Below are 21,616 nucleotides of genomic sequence, written 5' to 3' on the forward strand. Positions count from 1 at the left end.
GCGGCATAAGCGCCTGCCTTGCAAGCAGGCAGTCGTGAGTTCGATCCCTGGTACCGATAAAAACAAAAAAGACAAAAAAAAAAAAAAGTACAATGAAATATTGCTACACGTTTATTGGAATGGGTAGATCTCTAATACATCAAACACTGGGGGAAAGGCATGGAACAACAGGAACACGCATTCATTGCTGATGGTAATGCAGAAAAGGCACAGGGTTCAAAATTACTGAGGCATTTTGAAACACAGTTATTTCAACAAAAAGTGAACTTACCTTTAAAAATGTCACTTGTCATTAAAAAAAGACTGTAATAACTCTTCCAATAGGACACAGTATTGTTTAAAAATAATTAGCTTTCCAACTCAATTGTTTAAAATAGTTTTGTTGTTGTTTTTCTTTTTGATGTTGGAGATTAAACCCAGGGCTTACATATGTTAGCCAAGGGCTACAGCTAGAGTATTGAGCTGTATCCCTCACCCACAATGAATAGATCTTAATTTACTGTACGTCTAAGAAAAGGATTGGGACAAGATAACACTTCTCAAATATGCTAGCAACAAGAATAATATGAAACCTTATATTAGCCTCCAAATGTACCTTCTAAATATCCTGACTTTTGAGGGCTCATTAATAAGCAGTCTCATTCAGTTTGTACTGAACTTGGAGAAAAAATTATTCCCATCAGCAGTTACAAATGACTATACATGTGGAGGGCTATTATATGACAAGTATTATGCTCTGGTTTTAGATGTGTGGTCTTGCTCTCACCATATGTCTACAAAGTGAATTTTTCCTCAACTTTCCAGATGAGGAAACCAAAATTCAATAATTCACCCAGGTATTCAGTAATGAAATACATCTCAAGCCAATTCTTCTGTGGTATCAAAATCTGCTGAACAGGAATACCAAAAGATTCTTCTGTCTCTATCTGCCAAGAAGAGGGATGTTAAAGAGATTTGTCATCTTTTTAGAGTCTAGTTATCATTTTCCTTCCTGAAAGAAGAGAGATATGATATTTTGAAATCCCTATGTACAGGATGTGGGAGGGTAAAATATATATAACTTTTAGGGATATAGGTGCTTTGCTTTGCATGCTTAGAATGAAGTTTCATTAAACAGGTACAATAACCTTTTTTATTTTTCTGGTGCTACGGATCAAACCCAGGATCTCATGCATCCCAGGCAAGGGCTCTATCACTGAGCCACATCCTTAGCCCCAAGAGAATAATTTTTAAGTGAATTACATCTTAAAAAATTACATTTTTAAGTGAATTACATCTTACCCTTTTCTTACATCTCTCCTTGATATCAGCTTTATTCTGACTCTATGGAGGCTGCAGGCTACATGCTCAGTGGACAGGAGAAATGACAGCCCCAGACCTCAGCCCTGAGTGCTAGGGTATGCTGATGATTATACGGTCTACTTGAGGTGGGAGTGGATTGAAAACTACAGAAGAAAATAGCTTTTCCTTCTGGCTAATAGATGAGAAGAGTCACCCCATCACATCAAAGGTACCCACGTTCATCTGCCAACAATGGGGCTGTGACCATCCATCTGCAATGTCACCAGCTCGGCAGCCCAGTCAGCCACATCTGGAAAAGTTAAGTGAACTGCAGAGTTGACACATGTTAAGGAATGTTTTCAGCACAGCATATTGACAACAGACAGTTTTTCCCCAATTTGCATCAAACTAATAAGTTGTTTGAAAGTTAACAATTCAAAGTTTAGTAAGTCAGTGAAGAGACTACATTTTACTGCTAATTGCAATTCTTTGAAAAGGTGCAGAAGGGATAATAAGATTTATAAATTGAGTAACCCTAATCTAGGGAAGTGGGGAAGTGACCTACAAAGGACCCACCATGTGTACCCTAGGAAGACACAGGTTTTAGGGACCCTCTCAGTGAGAGCTTATCACACTGGACAATTTTCTGCCTATCTTTCAGTGGCTGAATACCCAAAGTGTGAGCTCATATACTCTTCAAATGACAGCATGCCAGCCCTACAGTGGTCTCTATGGCTTCTTTGGTGGTTTCAATTTTGGATGTCTCAATTTCTAATGAGTCTTAAAACAAGAATCATGTCTTAATGCTTTCTTACTGTTTTTGTAGTTTTGAGCAAGGACCCACATGGAAGGCACTTCAGAGCAAACGTCTTTTGTTCTAGTTTGGTGTAATGATCATCATATTTACATAAGGACAAAGAAATAGAAAGACAATGCTTAGTAGCTCTAATCTGTGTCTTCTACAAGCATCTCAACTCAGGGGAAAAATTGTCTTTTATATCTTTCTCAAATGTCATTCCTTCATTGATGTTTCCTGTTGGAATACAGTACTAACTTGGAGATGGATGTGGGAATTGCATGTAGAGCCTTTGCACTGAGCTACATTCTCCATCCTTTTTAAAATTCTTATTTTGAGTCAGGGTCTCATTAAATTGCTAAAGTTGTCCAGGCTGGGCTTGATCTTGCAGTGATCATGCTTCAATGGTGTATTGTTTAATAAGTATGTTATCTACACAGGCCTCAAAGGATTTCCTACAGGACATTTCAGAAAAGAAAAGGAATTTTGTAACAGGGACAAAAGTAATTGCTTTGCCTTTCTCCAAAAGCTCTAACTCTAGGGCTAGCTCCATGGCACATGTAGCTATTCTCAGGCAGGTCTGTACACAAAAACATCCTGACTAAAGGCATAGACCATCCCTTTTGTTTTTATCTGAAAAGCTTTCTTTTGATAGAAAATATTTACATTTGGGTCACCAGCTCACAGACATCCTCCTAGCCCCACGAATGACTGAAGAAGCTCTGATTTGTCACTTTTCTATCGCTAATAGAAATTGCTACTGCTAATAGATACTGTTGAGATTTTAATATTTATTCTCCACATCAATAGCGGAGTAGTTCTTGTGTGGACTCTGGTCAGACAGCCTGGGTGTGTAGCTGACCCTCCTCCTGAGTATATTATCTTGGGCAACTTAGAAAACAGAAAACAAAATGAAACTAAAAATGAAAACAGGAGAATCCAAAAAAGTCCAACTCTTTATTTTACACGAGGCTGAAAATTAAATGATTGAATATGTTTGAAGCGCTCAGAAATTATAGGCTATTATTATTATTTATGTTGTTATTTGAGGGGCCCAAGCAGAGGCCTTATGTAATGTCTGGCATTGGTTTCTAAACAGAATAAATGGGCTCAGTCTCATCATCCAAAGGCTCTCAATTCTTGGCATAGAGCAGTAAGTTGCTGTCTTGAATAACAGTGTAGAGGGCAGAGCTGTACCAGCAGTAACCTGCGGGATCCCGTGGGTGCTTTGCTCTGGAAAGGAGGAAGCTGGAGACAGCTCCCACTTCCCACCCTGGTGGTGGAACTCACAGTGGGTGCTGCAGCTCTGCTCTCTCACCATCCGGCAACTGCAGGCTCTGGATCTGTTGTCATTGGCTCAGCTAAAACCCACACTTCCAATTTTCACACTATCTGTAAATGTTTCATTCCAAAGGCTTTCCTATTTAATATCAAACAAGTGGGGAAAAAATTTTACCGCTCATTAGCGCAGTGCCAGACTTCCACTGGGATATGGCGGCAACTGGCGCTCAGCTGCATGGAGACCTCAGTAGGATTTCTCAAATGGCTGAATGGAGAGCAATACATCAGCCTCCTGAAATCTCACATGCCATTTGGTTTAAATATTAAAGTTCCTTTGAGGTTAAGTAAGTATTAGAACCAGAAGGAAGGCAGGTTTACAATCTGTGAGCCTGGGACCCACATGCTCCAACTGTCACACATCTTTTCAGTAGGAGGGGTCACTGTAGCCACAAATCTCCCCAACTCCATTTACCAATCAGAAATGGACTTGCACATTCTCATCAACCTTTGTTCACAGTCTAGACTCACAGACTGTCCAACAGGAACATAGGGCAAGTCACAAGTGGGAGGACTTATCATAGTGCACACTCCTTAGTGGTTACATTTTTTAAAAAAGTAAAAAGAACAGGTAAAACAAATTTTAATGAAGTATTCTATTTAACCAGATACATCCACAATATTGTCATTTCATCATGCTATCAATATGAAAGTGATTAGTGAGATATTTACTTTTTTGTGCTATGTTGCATACTAGGGCACAGTCTATATTTAGAGCATACCTACGCCACAGTCAGCCACCTTTCAAATGCTCAGTAGCTACTGTATTGGACAGGACAGGCCTAGATTCTGGACTCAGTTCATTCCATACATTATACTACATCACAAAGTAGCAGGCCAGTGGTGAAAACACCACCCAGTGGAGCCTGAGGAAAGGTCTCAAGAGGCTGAGAAGAGTTGGGAGGACACTGTGAAACAGAATCTGTCACCACAGCTCCTTTTGAAGTGCATTTGTTTGCAATAACTTTTATAAACATCATTCCCTCTCTCCTCTTTGTTTCAGTTTGGGGACCCAATTTATCTCTGACGAGGAAAGTATTATTTTCTCAGCTGCAAATCATGTTAATTGGGCAGCAGATAGATAGGAATGTGGAGTAAACAGCCCAAGTACCCCTAATGCTTTTGATGACTTTTCCAGCCCCATACTGTAGGTACTGTATTGAAGTGAGACATCCCCCTCTTCTTGTTAATGGTGACAAGGGCCTGCCTACTGCAGGGAGGTGGGGTCAAGAAAGCATGCTAATGTGAGCTTATTTTAAAGTTTTGGGTCTTGTTCTTTGTTTGTGGTTGACTTTTAGATAACTGGGATCCTTGGTCATGGCAGGGTATTGGGAATCTTCTGTGAAAAGTCTGGCTTGGGAGGTCTTTGCCATACAGAATGGCACTTGGTTAAAGCACTAATTTCTTGTCAAGGAGTCATTGTACCATTGATTTTGCTTCTGTAACACATCCAGTATTAAAGCATCACATCACAGGATGCCTAATCAAGACTAAAGAACAGTGAGAAGTCTGTTTGTCTTTTCTAAAGTAGGAAGAAAGGAATTGTAAAGAGGAGGGAAGGGGAAGTAGCAGAATGCCAACTTGACTCGAGTTGGTCAATGTTAAAAATAAATTGCTATATAAATTGAAGACTTGGTCTCTATAAAACTATCCTACCTTGTACCCACTGGAACATCTTCCTAAAACCCAAGGGTAGGTGTAGTGTGGTTTGAAGCCTACTTTAGGCATACCAACCTTTTCACTAAAGTCATAGAATTCTTTTCTTCAGAGTTCTCAGTATGAGCTTGTTTTTCTGTCTTAAATACACATTCACATTCTACTGTCAGAAGGCCTATTTATATATCAAGAAGGGGACACTGCAATGTGGCATTCAGAGTCCCAAGACTACAGAGGATTTGTCTCCAAGTTCAGCACGGTGCCTATCTACAACTTCAGGGAGAATGTGGCTGACTAGAGTGAGTGTAATAACACCTGGAAAAACATAGTTCCTTATTCCTAATTCACTTTTGTTATTGTTTACCCTTGTCTGCCCTTTCCTGCCTACAGATGCTTAAAAGTAGTGATGGTCATAAAGAAAAGATAAGCTGAAGTCATTTGTAGGAAAATGAATGCACATTGAGACCATAATGTTAAGTAAAAGACAGATAATAGGAAGTAGGAAGATAGATCTTTCTCAAAGGGAAAGTGGATGGAAGGGAGAAGGGAGAGAAAAGGTTGAAAAAGGAATAGTAATGTGTTACGTACATGCACCAACTCCACAGAAGGAATATATACATTATGTACTGCAAACCATACTCATTTCAAAAAATGGGGGAAAAAGTAATTTATTAGTCAGTGTTGCCTAGAGAGCCTGTTAACATACAGATTCCTGGCCAACCCTTCACAGATCTTCTGAGTTAGTAGATCTAGGATCCTGGCCCAGGAGTTTGCATCTGTAGGTGTATCCCAGGGTCTTTTTATGCCACACACCATGTCCCAGAAGCCCCATTGTCTGTCTGCTGGAGTAACACAATAGCAATGTGTAATTTTGTTCTGTGCATTCAAAAGGTAGTGCTATGATTTTGGAGTTGTGCTTTATCTTGGGAAATCTACCTAAGGCATCTTTCTGAGCACACATTAGTAGAAAAAAAATCATCAAAATTATTTTTTCTCCTAAAAAGCTTTAGATATCACCTGAGAGGGCAGCCAGATTTTGTCCTAGCTGAGCAGTGCAAATAATGATTGTGGCATTGCCCTCAGGAAGCATCAGAGGAATGGCTGATCTCCTGATGCCTCTTTTCTGGAGTTTTCTCATGCTTTCCGCTATGTGATCTGATCAGAATTAATAGGATAAAAGGTGAGTGTCCTACCTTGAATTAGCTTGTATAAAATAGTAGTGACTTTTGAGTGACAGGTCCAGCAGGAGAGTTACCCCACCCTGGAGAATACCTGGCTATTCTCTCAAAGGCAGGGAGTCAGCTAAATGAGGAAGGTACAGTAGATACAAGCAACAAAGCTGCATCCAAATCACCATATGGTGAACGTCAGCAAGCCAACTGTAGTAACTAGGTATCTGCCCTGTGTTGGTGAAAATGTTGCAGTTTTGATTGTAAGAACATACATGTATTTATTCATTTACTTACTTACTTAAAAGAGGGTAAAATTAAACATAACACAACAGAGCAAAATAGATCATAAGAAAACAATTTAAGAAACACAGATTTCAAAGCAAGACCACCGGAGATCTTCAGAGTCTATTATATTGTCTCTTGTTTTCTTCCAAATAGTTGTCCATATCTTCACACATAGTGAATTCATACCGAACAAAATAATATAACACTGATCCACAAAGGATGATGAAAGCATTTTAGGTCTTCAAGACCAGACAATAGGGAAGTCAGCAAAGACTGCCATAATGTCTCTTGTTCTCTTCAAAATAGCTGTCCATACCTTTATGTATGTTGAAATTCTTTTAAACAAAAGAAAACAGAATAATATCACTCTGAACAGAGAATAATAGTATTGCTCGATTTTATATTATGATGCTATGGAATTGTACTGGGTATCTTAGTGTCTCTTTTTTTCAAAGTATTTGTTCATTACATCATGAATTATATAATCAATTCTCATAAACTGTTTACAAGTTCTACACATGCATGAGTCTCTACATGTATATCTATCCTTTCTGTATTAGAGTAAAAAAAATCAAAATAAGACAACAAAACAAATTCCTAGAAAAACACAAAGTGAAAAAGACATATAAAACCATACTACTAGGTGATCTACAATAGTTACTATGATGTCTCTTTTTATGTTCAATAGAATTATCTATATCATCTGGCATAGTATAATTGAACATAGCACTACGTAGCAATATTAATAACTTGTGATCTTCAGAGTAACTGCCTCTATGCTCAGACTTGATACTATCAAGCATACCACATTCGAATAAAATCAGTCAAGACAAAACATTGTTCTAACAACCAGATTCAAATAAGATCAGTCATAGTTACACATTGTAAGTAATACAGGGCTTCAGTTTAAGTTAATAGGAAATTAAGGATAGTTACTGTAGTATATCCTACAGCTATTTTTGGGAGCTGTCTTTGCTCTCAAATCTAGTAAGAGTAGACTGGAACAGAAAAGAATCAAATTAAACAGTGATAAGAATAATGTGGATTTTAAATCCTGATACACTATTAACAATGTCCTCTGCCTCCCTTTTTTTAGAAAATTCCTCCCTTTTCACTTTCACAGGATGCTTTGAACATTTTGGGTCCCACTAACTCTAGTTTTTAGATTAGGGGGGCAACCCACTATCTACCTAAGTGATTCTGAACCTTTTTAACCCCTGAGCTTGATCGTGAGCTGTATTCCTTACTAAAGCCTCAAGACTTTCCTTCCTTATAGCTGAGTAGTTCTCCACTGCACAAAAGTGTCATGATTTTCCAATCTAACTGGACGAGCTTCCCCTATTTCTCTTTGGGTCCCTGTCATGTAGAGCATTGTTTTCTCATCTTTGACTTTCGGTTCATTAACCCTCTTTTAGGTTGATTATATTTCCTATTCAGAGCATCTTGATGGACCCTATCTGCTGATCTACTCTGCCTGTGTTTCTTTTTGTTAGGCTATCAAGGCCATCTGTGTTAGAGATTTTAGCCAATCTTCCCTGTCTCATCTCTGCTATGCTATTTTTCTGCTGTTGGCTGTCTACTTTTCTCCTTCATTCCACTGTCTGCCCTGTTCGTTGAGGCCTCTCTGCCACTGTTCCTCGAATCCTGGTGATTTTTTGTAGCGTTGGATTGGTGGTCACAAATTCCCCAGGCCCTCTTTGTCAGGGAAACATCTTGTTTCTCCATTAATTGTGAGAGACAGTTTTGCAGGGTATATCAGTTTGAGTTGGAGGTTATTTCTTTCAGGACTTGGAATACTTTGTTCCAAGCTCTTCTTGATTTGATGGTTTGTGTCAAGAAGTCTATTGTGATTTTGATGGGTTTTCCTTTATAGGTGATCTGTTTCTTTTCTCTGGCTTCTTTTAATATTCTTTTCTTGTGATGAATTTCTGGGATCTTGATTATTATATGTCTGGGTGTAGATCTGTTTTGGTTGTAGCTGGTTGGAGTTCTGTATGCCTCATACATCTGAATATCATTTCCTTTTCCTATGCTTGGGAAGTTTTCCTTAATTATTTCTGTGAATAGTCTTTGTATTTCATTTATGTTTACCTCTGCTTCTTCACTCACATTTTTATTCTTGTTATAAATCCTCTTGTTGTCTTCTAGCCTTTGTATTGTTACTTCTAGGTTCCTTGTTATTTTTAAGAGATCTTTCACAATCACTCATTGCAAATCTATCTTCAAGCTTTGAAAGTGTAACTTTAGTTTCTGTCAAGCAATTTTGCCAGGTTCCAATGGAGTTTTTAATTTCCTGGTAATCTCTCTGAATCTGTTTCATGTATTCTAGATTTTGTTTTTAATCTTCATCAAAGATTTCTCTCCTTTTTTTGGGTTCCTCCATTTTTCCAACTGTGTCTTCTTGAGAGATGCTTAGCATTTCTTTATTAATCTTCTTATATCTTGCTTCACTTGAATTAGAGTTTCAGTTTTAAGTTCATCTTCGATGTCACAGAAATAGTTCTTTATGTTGGCTGATACCATGTCTGATATTGCATGTTTGCTGTCCGTGATCTCTTGTGTATTTACCTCTCCTGGACTTATTTTTCCTGGGTCAGTGGCTAGAGGCTTTTTCTTGTTTCTTTCTCTTGTCATGTTTCTGGTTTCTTTCAGACAGGTGTATGGTAGAGGACTCAGGTCCTTTCTGTACTGCTTACAGTTTTTCTGAAGCATACTGGCTAGAGGATTGCTGCCCTCTCCAGTTTGTTGTTGATCTGTCAGGTGCACACAGGAATGATGTGGGCTGACTTCTCTCCTCCAGGCCAGTCTACAGCTAGTGTCTTCCCTGCATTAGTCTGTGCCATGCAGAGGTCACAGGTTTGGGACAGTTTTGTTCCTATTGGATCTCAACCCAAGCAGATCCCACCAGTCAGCTTTGGGCTAAGAGCTACTACTGATGCCACTGTGGTTCTGGGTTCAGACCCATCCTACCCAACTCCAATATGCTGTACAAAACTAGCCTGTTTTTATTTTGCTTCTTGACACATGCACATTCCATCTACTTCTGGGTTCTCATGAGTTAGAAGGAACTGAAAAGAATCAGAACCACTGTTATCCTCTCCTGTCTTTACCTTCAGTGTCAGTGGTTGCTTGATATAGGGAAGTAACACAGGTAAGAGATGGTAAGATAGGCTTCCTTGGTTCTTTGTTATTTCTTGTTGCAGAGACAAAATAGTTCACACCAAATTTAAGGAAGGAAAGGTTTAATTAGCTGACAGTTTTTGGAGGTTTCAGTCCATACTTAGGTGGTTCCAAGGCAGGGTTTTGTGGCTAAAGGGCAACCATCCATGGCAGCCACAAGTGACAAGAGTGAAAAGAGCAAAAGGGGAGAGAAGTGAGAAGACTTTTTCTGTCTCTTATATTGTTTGTAGGCTACACACACTTGGGTGTGGCAATCACACCTATAATCCCAGCATTGGACCATAAGTTTTTCACAAACTCTAGAAGCCTGCCTCCGTGACTGCATGAAGGTTTGGGGGAATATCCGGACTCAAACCATAACATTTGTGTTTCTTGGAATGTCATTGTCTTCTTTCTGTATTTGAAGCCACTTCAGGTTTGGACATCATGGCCTCTGGGGGATGGCAGTATGTATATTAATCAGATGCATGTTCCTACAATAAAAATACCTAAGGTAAAAAAGGAAATGTTTGGTTAGGGATGTAGCTCAGTTGTAGAGCATCTGTTAGCACATATAAGGATATAGATGCATCCCCAGTGTTATGGGTCATATCTTGATGTCTCCCCAAAGCCTCATGAGCTCACAGGTGAGGCTTTGGGTGTAATACTCACCAGAGGTGGATTAGCCCACTGATGAATTTATACCTAAATGTGTGTTGAGATGTGAAAACTGGTCAGAGGAGGTATGGCCTGGAAGGATATATCTTCCTTCCCCTTATCTTGATCTTTCTCTGGTTCCTACAATGCCATGAACTGTTTCTCCTCTGCAATGTACCTGTGCCATGATGCACTGTCTTGGAGCCAACTGACTATGGACTGAAATCTTTGTAAACTACGAGCCAAAATAAACCTTTCTTCCTTCGCTTTGTGAGTGTCTGGTATTGTGTTTCAGAGATGAGAAAGTGACTAAGACACTCAGCACAAAGAAGAGGGAAAGGAGAGAATAGGTTTATTTTATTCATTGTGGATTTGTGTGTGTGTGTGTGTGTGTCTTTTTTTCCTTCTTATTGGTACCAGGGATCGAACTCACGACTGCTTGCTTGCAAGGCAGGCGCTTATGCCGCTGAGCTAAATCCCCAGCCCCTCGTTGTGGATTTTCAAATCCAAGACTGGATGGTCCATTCATGTGGTTTCTGATGAGGGTAGTGAGTAGCATGGCAAGAGTATGTGTCAGAGTGAATAGGGCCACATCTAGATCTAGAAAGGGGAGAGAGAGAGAGAGAGAGAGAGAGAGAGAGAGAGAGAGAGAGAGACAGACAGACAGAGACAGACAGAGAGAAAGAAAGAGACAGAGAGAGACACAGAGACACCAAGACAGAGAGAACACAGAAATAGAGAGACAAAGGCAGAGACAGTCAGGGACAGAGACAGAGACAGGGAGTGCCCCTAAAAGTTCATACCATCTCAAAAAAAAAAAAAAAAAGTTCATAACATCTCTAAATGTCTCCACCCTTGTCCAATCATAGCTGCACCTCTTTTCACCTAGACTCAGCATAGTTACTTTGAACTTGGCTTAAGTCTTGCTGAACTCCCATGTATTTTGAGTACACTGGGATTCTGTGCTCACAGGATTTTAGAAACACAACATATGAAGGAGGCAGGCCATGCATTGTATGAAGATTCCATTGTACTGTGGACTTTGCTTACAAAATACAAGCTCAGTAATAAAATTATGAAGTTTGAAAGTGCTGGTAGCAGGGCAAGCACAGGGCCTTTTTGAGCATGGGTAGCTATATGTGACTGTACACTCACACAACTTGCAAAGCTTGGCCTGCACTGAGCAGTAACAAATAGAATGTTTTTTATCACTTTGCTGGACAAAAGTAATAAAAAGTACAATTGCATCTTGCAACATGCTGTTCCAGCTTTCTACCTCAGTAGCTCAGCTATACAGTCTCAGAAATGAATTCCTGCTGTATTTGTTGGTGAGTCTACTGGCCTAAAATTATCCTCCATTAAACTTCAGTGTGGTCAACAAAACAATGTCTGGGTGGCTTGTGGGGCTTCTCGGACTTTTGCAATATTTCATGGGTGGGTGGAAGCAGCGCCCTGCAGAACCAACTTCTCATCTGCTATCATTACGGGGTTCTGCCAGGCACCTTTGGAAATAATGCCTTCTTGTCTTCATTCTTTGGGACCATGGGGCTTTGCAGTAATAGCAAGGTTAGTAGGTTCCTTTAAGCAAGAAAATAGGAAAGGAAGCTAATTTTCAAGTTGTCTCCTTGATATTTCAACTCCTTAGTGCAGCCTCAGTAATTTTACTATTGTTCCTTTTGTCAACATTCTCTTGCTTTGCCTTTCATTGTGTTACATTTGTCTGCCTGTTACCTGTGACCACTCTAGTCCTTCCCCTTACCAAACCAATGGCTCTCAGGTTACTTTCCCTAAATTACTCTTTTTTTTGTGTGGTCTTTTTTCATTTTTACTGGTACCAGGGATCGTACCAGGGATCGAACTCACGACTGCCTGCTTGCAAGGCAGGTGCTTATGCCGCTGAGCTAAATCCCCAGCCCCTCCTAAATTACTCTCGATTACCCCACTCTTCTTGAAGACATTCAGTGGCACACTGACTACATCCTGTTTCCTTATTCTGCCATTCAAGACCCTCCAGAACTTGATCTCAACCTAACTTTCCTTTTGTACTTTCATCTTTCTTTCTGGGAAGGAGACTATCATGTATAATCTATTCCTCATTTGTGATTCAACTGTGCTTTTCAATCCTCCCCCTTCTTTCACACTTTATATATGCAGACTCATCATAAGTACATGGTATCTATTTATAAAGCATTCCACTTCTTATCTACCTGTGGTCAACATCAAATAATAGATGGGAGGAAAGAGTTTGAGTAATAATTTTGCCTACAGAATTAAACATTGATCACTTCTTCTGCTTCCTCAGAAAATGACCAAAGCTATTATTTATTTATACTTTAAGTATAATGTAAAATTATCACAAAATCACAATTAAAGATTTCACTTTTTATCTATTAAATCAAAAGAGATTTAAATAATTCAGCATCGTTCTGACTGATTTTACTATATTCTGCTTTATTTGATAGTATCAAGTTTGAGGGTATAGGCAACCACTTTGAAGGCAGTAAGATTTACTCTGATGCCCATCATGGTTTGACTATTATCTTCTTTTGAAGTCCTGTAAGGTCTCCAATGTAGGTTTTATTGGTCTTGTTCTGATATAGGCAACTCTTTTTAAGATAGCAAGAGGCATTATGGTAACCATTGTTGATCACCTGGTATTCTGTTTTTGCATCATGTACTATATCCATCCTTCTGTTCTCACTGACTCTGTTTTGCTTTGTCACATTTTTTTCTCTTAAAAAAAAAGTTATAAGAACTGTGGGAGTAATAAAACCCAAAAAAGTGTAATTGTTATTGTAAAAAAGAGAGGAAAAGAAAGTGCTCTAAAGGATATAACTGCATGTATATTTAAGTGTGTAGGACAGAAAACCATATTACCGAGTTTTTGTTGGATCATTGAACAGAACTGTCTGCAGTTTCACTGCATGAATGTCCACTTTGTATGCTTTAATTTGTAATTTGGACAACTGTTTCTAAGATGACAATATGTAATCTATTAACTAGTGATTTCTTACTTTATATTTTTTTCTTGAAATTCTGTATTACTTGTACCCTTTTACTGCTTTGTTTTGTTTCTCCTTTTAAATAAAAAAATAACTCAGCATCTTAAATTCATAAGGCATGATCTGGGAAGATGGTGGAGTGATAAGCAGCAGAAAAAGTGCCTCTTTGAGGATTACCATCTGAATGCTGGAATATCATCATGAGAAAGAGGAAAGGAAACGGGTCCCTTGGATCCAGGAAGAGTCTGAAGCATGAATTGAAGCCCCTGAAGAGAGTGAAGAAAGAAATTTCAACCTAAGGAGGTAGCTGGCAGTGCTTTCTCTCTAGATGGGACTCACTGTGCAAGGTGAGCTATTCAAGTCATAGTGATGGAGACGGCTGGTGATCCTGAAAGCCTCTGCAGACAGACGCAGCAATGGAGGGGAGCAGTGGAAAACAATTGGCTTGGAACCATCTTGGAGATGGGTAGCCTAAGATAAGAACCCAGAATTGCAGCTGGCTCTCTCTAGTGGCTACCATCAGGGCTCAGACTCATGCAAGTTGCTCAGAAAGTGATGAGCCAAATGTGACTGACTGGTCTCCACCAAAAAGTGCAGGCTTACTGAAAGTACCCACTATTCGCCATAAAGCTACTGCTGGCATGCTGGGACAGATTGACATGGGTCAGGACTCTGTCCCTGCAGGTTGTCTGCCAGTGAAAGTAGAGACAAACCTGGAAAAACATGGAACTTTTTTTCCTATCTTCTCTCTCACATTTGCCTTTTAGTATTTGTTTTCTTTCTTTCTTCTTCATTGTTTGACCTTATTTTTATATAAGTGTAAACATGATTTCTAGCCTCCCTGTGGCTCTGCTCTGTTCTTTTCACATCTTCCTTTGCTCTTTTCCTCCAGTCTTCTATATCAGTTTTCCAAAGTTAGCATGATCCCCCTGCATCCTCCTGCCTTACTTCTAATCTCCCTCTTTTTCCAATTCTTCATTTTTTTTCTTAAACTATATTGTGTCTTAACACTTGAGGACAAAACTGACATTATCAATTGTCATATCATTGTATACTCCATATAGTTTTGTGGTTTATACTGTTAAAAGTAGCAAATTAAGGGTTGGCTGAGTGTCATTTTCTGGGCTGTGTTTGATGCTATTGGTACCACTATAACTAAAATTTATACTTTGTTCTAAACAGCTGTTGATCCTGGTATTTCGTGGATGAGACTAAGAGTCACAGAAAATAATGTGGCACAGTGCCAAAGAATCAGGGGCTAGGCCTAAAAAACAATTTCCCATCTCCAACAAACTGAACAGGTGGGATCTTCCAGCAGACTCAAAACCCAAAGGCCAGCTACACCTGGAAGATACCTCAGAGAGATGGTCATCACCTAGGGGTCCTAAATACTAGCACTAAAGCAACTCACATAAGAAATTTACAAGCATCAGTCCAGGAATTAAATTTAAAAAAAAAAAAAGAAAGAAAAGAAAAAAAAGGAGAAGACACTTAAACAAAATTCAACCCCAGACATATGGTTCACCAAAGGCAAATCCAGGGGTCAGGGAGTGCGACAATCAGAAAGTCTCCCACCAGGCCTCTCTGAAATGGTAACAAAAAAGCAATTGAATGAGGCTCTGGAAAAAATGAAATCAGAAATAATCTCTCATATAACTGCAAAGATGATATCCAAAATACGGACCATGCTTGGTGATGCTAGAGCAGATAAAAGAAACAAAAACAAAAACCAACCAACAAACAAACAAACAAACAAAAAAAAAAAAAAAAAAAGAAAATTATGGAAGCTCAGCATGGGAGAGAAGTAGAATTCATAAAGCAGATTCTAGCAGATAACCATAAGAATAAAAATTCCATTGAAAGTATTCAAAGTAGATTAGGCCAGTGTGAGGATAGAATCTCATAATCTGTGGGACACAATGAAAGAATTTTAAGAGGAAAATTTATAGCAGTAAATATCTGTATCAGGAAAACAGAGCAAGTGCATATAAAGAACTTAATGGTGAACTTCAAACTTATAGAAAGAGAAGAGCAGGCTAAGCCAGAAACTCATACAATGAAGGAAATTATAAAGAACAGAGCAGAAATTTGTGTACTGGAGACTAAAAAAATTTTTTAAAACCCCCCAAAAGCCAAAAACAAACAAACAAAAAAACCAACCAACCAACCAAACAAACAAGAACCAATGAACTGAAGAGTTGGTTCTACAAAAGATTACATAAAATTGACAAACCCTTAGCCAACCTTATCAAAAAAGGAAAGAAAAGAATCAAATCCATGAAATTAGAAATGGAAATAGTGAAATCACAACAGACCCTGCAGAAATACATATCATCTATACCTACTTTGAAACGTGTATTCTAATAAGATGGAAAATACAGAAGAATTGGAAAGATTCCAAAATACATATGAATTACCAAAACTGAATCAAGATGTAAACATCCTATATAAACCAATATCAATCAATGAAATAAAAAGATGTAATTTAATACCTATCAACAAAGAAAAAGCCTAAGCCTGATGGATTCACTGCTGAATTCTACAAGAAATTTAGAGAAGACCTAATACCACCTCTTCTCAAACTCTATAATGAAATTGAAAGAGAAGTAATACTTCCAAAATCATTCCTGGAAGCAAGCATTATCCTGATATAAAAATCAGAAAAGGACCCAACTAAGAAAGAGAATTACAGGACAATCTCCCTAATGAACACAGATGCAAAAATCTTCAATAAGATACTGGCAAACAGAGTACAGCAAATCATCAAGATTCTACACCATGATCAAGTGGGATTCATCCCAGGAATACAGGGATAGTCCAACATACACAAATCAATAAATGTAATACACCATATTAACAGAGCCAAAGTCAAAAATCATATGATTATCTCAATACATGCCAAAAAAGTTTTTGATGAAGTCCAGCACCCTTCATTACAAAAACTCTAAAGAAAATTGGAATAGATGGACTTTACCTCAATCTGATAAAAGCTATCTATGACAAACTAACAGCTACAAAACAGGAACAAAACAAAGATGTCCACTGTGTCCACTCTTATTCAACATAGTCCTGGAAACTTTTGGTAGAACAATTAGACAGAAAAAAATAAAAAGAATGAAGATATGAAAGAAAGAAGTTAAACTATCATTATTTGCTGATGGCATGATACTCTATATACACAGAAGACCCCAAAAATTCCAGTAAAAAATTGGTAAATTTAATAAGCAAATTCAGTAGTGGTTTACAGTCAGTACTCCAAAATCAATAGCCTTTCTGTACATGAATAACAAACTAAGAGAGATATCAGGGCAACACTTTTCATAGCAGCACCCCAAAATATGAGATACTTAAAATCATGAGGAACTGGCATCTCATCACTGGCAGAAGGTGTGAATAGACATAGCTTAGGAAGGCAGTTTCAGAATCCCTGGTAACTCTATTCAGATCCTGTAAGTCTATGTATAGTTATTCTATGGAAACCATTGAGAAATGTGCATTAATATTCTCCAAAGACATTTAAAAGAGAGATATAAGGTTTTAACAATGTGGAACTAGTGAAATAAGGGTAAACTAGCTATGTAGCCATTAAAAATCATGTTTTAGGAAAAATTCAAAACACATATAAATTAACTTTATATGCATGATACTATTTAATCCTCATGATAACCCTTTGGAGCATATTATCTTTACTATGAGTTAGAAAACTGAAACAAGTATTTTAAATAATTTTTCAACATCATGTGACTCATAGAGAGTGAAGCCAAACCCTAAGCCTATTAGGCTAAACTCCAAAAACTGGAATTAATCACCATGCTACAAACTTGGGATCAGGACACAAATTTTAAGTGGTCATTAACATGTCAGACTGAAATTCACTTCATTCTTATCTGTTTCTAATATTTTTGTCTTTAATTTTTGCTATTTTGGGGAGTGGTAGTGCTGCCTTATGATAGTTTATATTTGCACATTTCTAACAATGAAGTTACTGGAAATTTAGAGATCTTTTTCCACAGTGAAGTACCCTTTTAAGTCTCTTGCTAATGTTTCCACTAACTTGGTATTTTCTCTTACTAATTTGTAGGAATTCTGAATGTGTTATTGGCTGCATACTTGATTTTCATTGCAAATATTTTCTATCCTGTAGCTTGTTTCTACTATCTTCACCTTTTCTCTTTTTCAACAACTTCTTGAGGAAAATATTAATTATACATCCAGAAGCGGAAACAAGATAGCAAAAACATGACCCCATCACTTGGACTCAATGATTATCACCCATGGTCAATCTTGTTTCATCATTAACCCCCCATCTGCTTCTACTTCTCTTTCCACCTAGGTTGTTTAGAAGTAAATTGTGAGCATCATAATATTTTATCAATAAATACCTCAACATACGATCACTAATAGTTTCCTTTAAAAAACTGTTTTATTACCACACCTAAAAGATTCTAATAGTGAAAGTTTCATTATTTGCAAAATAGTCAATGTGTTCGATCCATAGTTTTGTTTTTTCTTTCTTGCCATTTATTTAAGAAACTTATCATTTGTCACTTAAATTTCCAATGGTTTGGACTTTGATTATTTTATTATTGTGTGTTACTTAATACACTTCATATTTCTGTCCTTTCTGTGAATTGTTAAAGCTAGAGAACTCATCAGTTTTGGGTTCAATATTTTTTGATAGAATACATTCTATGTACACACTAAGCACATATTGCCTACTTGTTTCCTTCTTTGTGATATTAGTAAATCATTGCTCAGATTCATTATTAGGCACAGACATACAATTGTAATTCATACATTTTACTTAATCTCCACTATTATATGACTTCATTGGATCCTGCTGTTTACCTAAAAATTTGACGTTAAAGTTTGACAAAATTGATACAAATAGAGAAACTCTAGTCCATTTTGTGTTCTTACTTGGTTATCCAAGCTGGTCAACTATAAGGGAATATGTTATGGTTCTCTAAGAAGTACATGCAGTATCACACTCGGGGACAGTAAGGAAGAGTTATTTTTTTTATGTGTTCATGGAAATGCAAATGGTGTTGGCATAAACTGTGCAAAAGTGCTCTAAAAATAAAACTCATTGACTCCTGATGAAGGAATCACTTTGACTAAGGACCCTTTAGAGATAAGCAATGGGTCTCTCCAACCTTGTAACCTCAATGAGAGCAAAATGTGGCACTTCTTGTGCTATCTAGCTAGGTAAAAAAAAAAACACACGCACAAAAAATGCAGCAAAACAAAAACAAAACAGGGAGTTATGTGCCTCTGCCTAGGCATGTAACTGTAGCATGCTTTTATACAACAGCCTAAGCTGCTAGGTAGAATAAAACACAAGAGACTGCTATTGAGCAAGAATTTTCCTCTTTGAGAATCAGCAACCAACATTTCCAATAAAGATCATTTGTTCCATCAACAGAAACATAAGACAAAGCTAATCTAGAAAATGAGGTAAAGTCCTTTGAGTACAGGGAGGAAGATGAAAAGAACAGAAAGTAATTGACAGAACTTGGTTTTGCACTTTGAAAGCATTTTTGCATGCGAGACACATGCTTCACTGTTGTGGAAGTAAAACAGAATAAAAGGTGCTACCTTTACAGGGTTCTATTTAGAAAGACGTTATAAAAGAGACATATTGTGTTTAAATTTCCAGTTTTATTAATGGTTTCAAAAGAAGCTCAGCACATTCAAAAATAGCTCTAAATTTGGAGGATTGAAGGCCAGGAATTAGAATCCAAAACAAATACAGAAAAATCTAGAAACTCATAATGCAATTTTAGTATATAACAAAATGTACATCCCATCTCTGGGTTCATAGAAACAAAACAAGTTATTCAATGCTGCAGGCATTAAAGCACTATATAAGTAGGGACTAAGTCTATCGTTTACTGCTAGATCCAACACAATGCCTGAAATAGAGTAAGTGTTCAACAAAAATGTGTTAGATGAACAAAAGCTTTGAAACTAAAGTCCTAATTGTGAAATAAAACCTAAAAGTGGATAATGATAAGCTGAATCCTGATAAACTGTCATTTCAAAAATCTTGTTGAAGCTACTTACTAAGTGTTGGGTTGATATTCCCCTTGTCTAGAAAGTTGTAAAACAACTGGAGAAGGTCCAGAGCCAAACCTGACTTGCTGCAGATTACAGAGAATGACAAGCGGATTTATTGTTTGCATTCCTATCTCTGCCTTTTGGTGAGCAGTTTCCGTTCCAATAGTCTTCTCATTTTTAATTTATTCTGATATTTATGTATAATGATTTAATCATTTCATGCCAGTTTAGCCTTTAGGGTATCCTTGACATGCATTTTTGGATTGCCCTTTACATATATTACATGAAACTGGCCCCAAATCATTCCTCCTGGTGAGAGAGCCTCTTAAAGGGTAAGAATTGTGGTTTCACTTCTCGCTCCAGAAACAGCCTCCTTCCCAGACTCTGTTTAAAACCAGCTGCCCCCGCCTGCATGTCTTCTGTAAGCTTGTCCAGACATGGGGAACATCATTAGGCCAGGTCTTCCAGTCATTCCATTGCTTGGAAAGCAATCATTTATAGGCGTTTGGTGTTTTGTCTGACATCCGTTTGATGCTGGAGCTCCAGCCTTTGTCTCAATGAATCACTTGTCAGTGAAGGTTGTAGCAGAGAAGGTTGTCAGTGAAAGCTGGATTTCACACCTTAGGCAAGGGTTGCCTGTGATGTAAGTGATCTTAGGCTTTTTGAAAGACCATAGGGTGGTCCCCCACCATCCCCATCCCATGAGGAAACAGGGAAATGAGGGAGACTGGGAACCTGATGCTTGTCCAAGGCTTATTTTGATTTGTCTCCATTGGCCCAGTCAGGCTTTCTTCTCCGGGGAACACACTGTCAACCTACCTCCAAGGTTGGAAGGTGTAAAACTACACTAAAATATTTGTGTAGAATATTTTGAAAGCACCAGATAAAATTTAAAAAGAGATCTTTGTAAAAGAAATGAAAAAAAGAAAAGAAACGGGATTTACCATTCTTTGGTAGTATGCAAAAGCTCATTTTTTAAAAGTACAATTTGATGGCTACATCCATGTTATATCCATGTACGCAAGTAAAGTTGGTTTGAAAACCACAAGGCCTACAGTAACCCTCATAAGAAATTGTTGCTCATATAGTGTCTTACAGAAACACTCATGTGCAAGAAAGAGCACACTAAGGCTGAAAAAACCATAGGTGAACACAGCATGCCTCATGGAGCAGAGATAATATGCAAGATGAAATTACAGAGGAAAATGGACAAAAATCATAAGCTTTTAAATTCACTGTTTTGTCAAATAAAGAGTATACCATACAGGTTGATGGGGAGAATCTTATTGGAAACTTTCAAGCTTTTCACCTAGGTTTCACAGAAAGTCACAGGAAGAGATTGTCACAAACAGACAAATTCTCAGGATATGCAGCTGGAATTTCTAGATCTGCTGACACAGAGGGTGCAAGGGAAGTTTTTAAATTTTAATTCAAAAAGAATAGGAAAGAGAAGGGGAATTGATATCCCATCTGAGCCTTCTGAATCTTACAAGGATCCTTTTCATTTACCTAAATTAGTACAAAGGAATGGGGGCAGGGTAGAGTGCCAAAACTTGGGCTCATCAGTCACTTCATGCATCTGAGCTGGAAAACATTTAGCCCTGAGATGCAAATCATTTAATCACACTGACTCAGCGAGAACCAAAAGCTGTGAACCCTTGGGAGCCAGGAATTCCCAACCTGATGTGGTAATACATTTCACAGCCCGAACTTCAGATCTCCAACTGCAGCTGGGGCACCAGAGAAGGTAGGGATCTGATATTCTAGTTTCTGCATAACAAAGACGGACCCTCCCTTTCAAACACACTGAAAATGAGGGATCCCAAAGGGCAACTCTCACTTCCAGCCCCACTTCCCCACACATACCTTTCATCCATAACTGTTTGTTCCATTAGGTTGGGAGGTTAATGAAAACACACTTTAAAATTATAAACACGATGGCTGGCATGAATTTTGGATTTTCAAGAGTATATATGCAATCTGGACATGAAGAAAAACCACAGTTGCTTCCAAATCATATAGTTTTCTGTCTATAGTTCTTTGGATAAGTCTGAGATGTTTTAAGAAATTGATGATTGCAAAAAAAAAAAAAAAAAAAAAAAAAGAAAGAAATTGATGATTGCTTCTTCCCTACTTTAGAAATGAGACTGAGAATGCAGGTCATTCTTGCTTAGAAGTGAACTGTCCTAAACTCTCATAGTCAAAGAATA

The 21,616-nt window shown here is 38.0% G+C and overlaps 1 protein-coding gene across 1 annotated transcript in view; it reads right to left on the reverse strand.

Annotated features, from left to right (window-relative positions):
- Window positions 1-2,017: 2,017 nt before the first annotated feature.
- Arl15 (ADP ribosylation factor like GTPase 15) overlaps window positions 2,018-21,616 on the reverse strand; it is a 431,626-nt gene continuing 412,027 nt past the window's right edge. Inside the window, exon 5 of the mRNA XM_063258140.1 lies at window positions 2,018-10,196. Coding sequence (XP_063114210.1) covers window positions 10,182-10,196 — 15 coding nt within the window. The 3' untranslated portion in view covers window positions 2,018-10,181. The remainder of the gene's footprint in view (window positions 10,197-21,616) is intronic.

This window comes from Cavia porcellus, unplaced genomic scaffold, assembly GCF_034190915.1.
Source record: "Cavia porcellus strain 051 isolate PalLab524CR breed Dunkin Hartley unplaced genomic scaffold, mCavPor4.1 scaffold_11, whole genome shotgun sequence".
In the NCBI taxonomy this organism is placed as follows: Eukaryota; Metazoa; Chordata; class Mammalia; order Rodentia; family Caviidae; genus Cavia; species Cavia porcellus.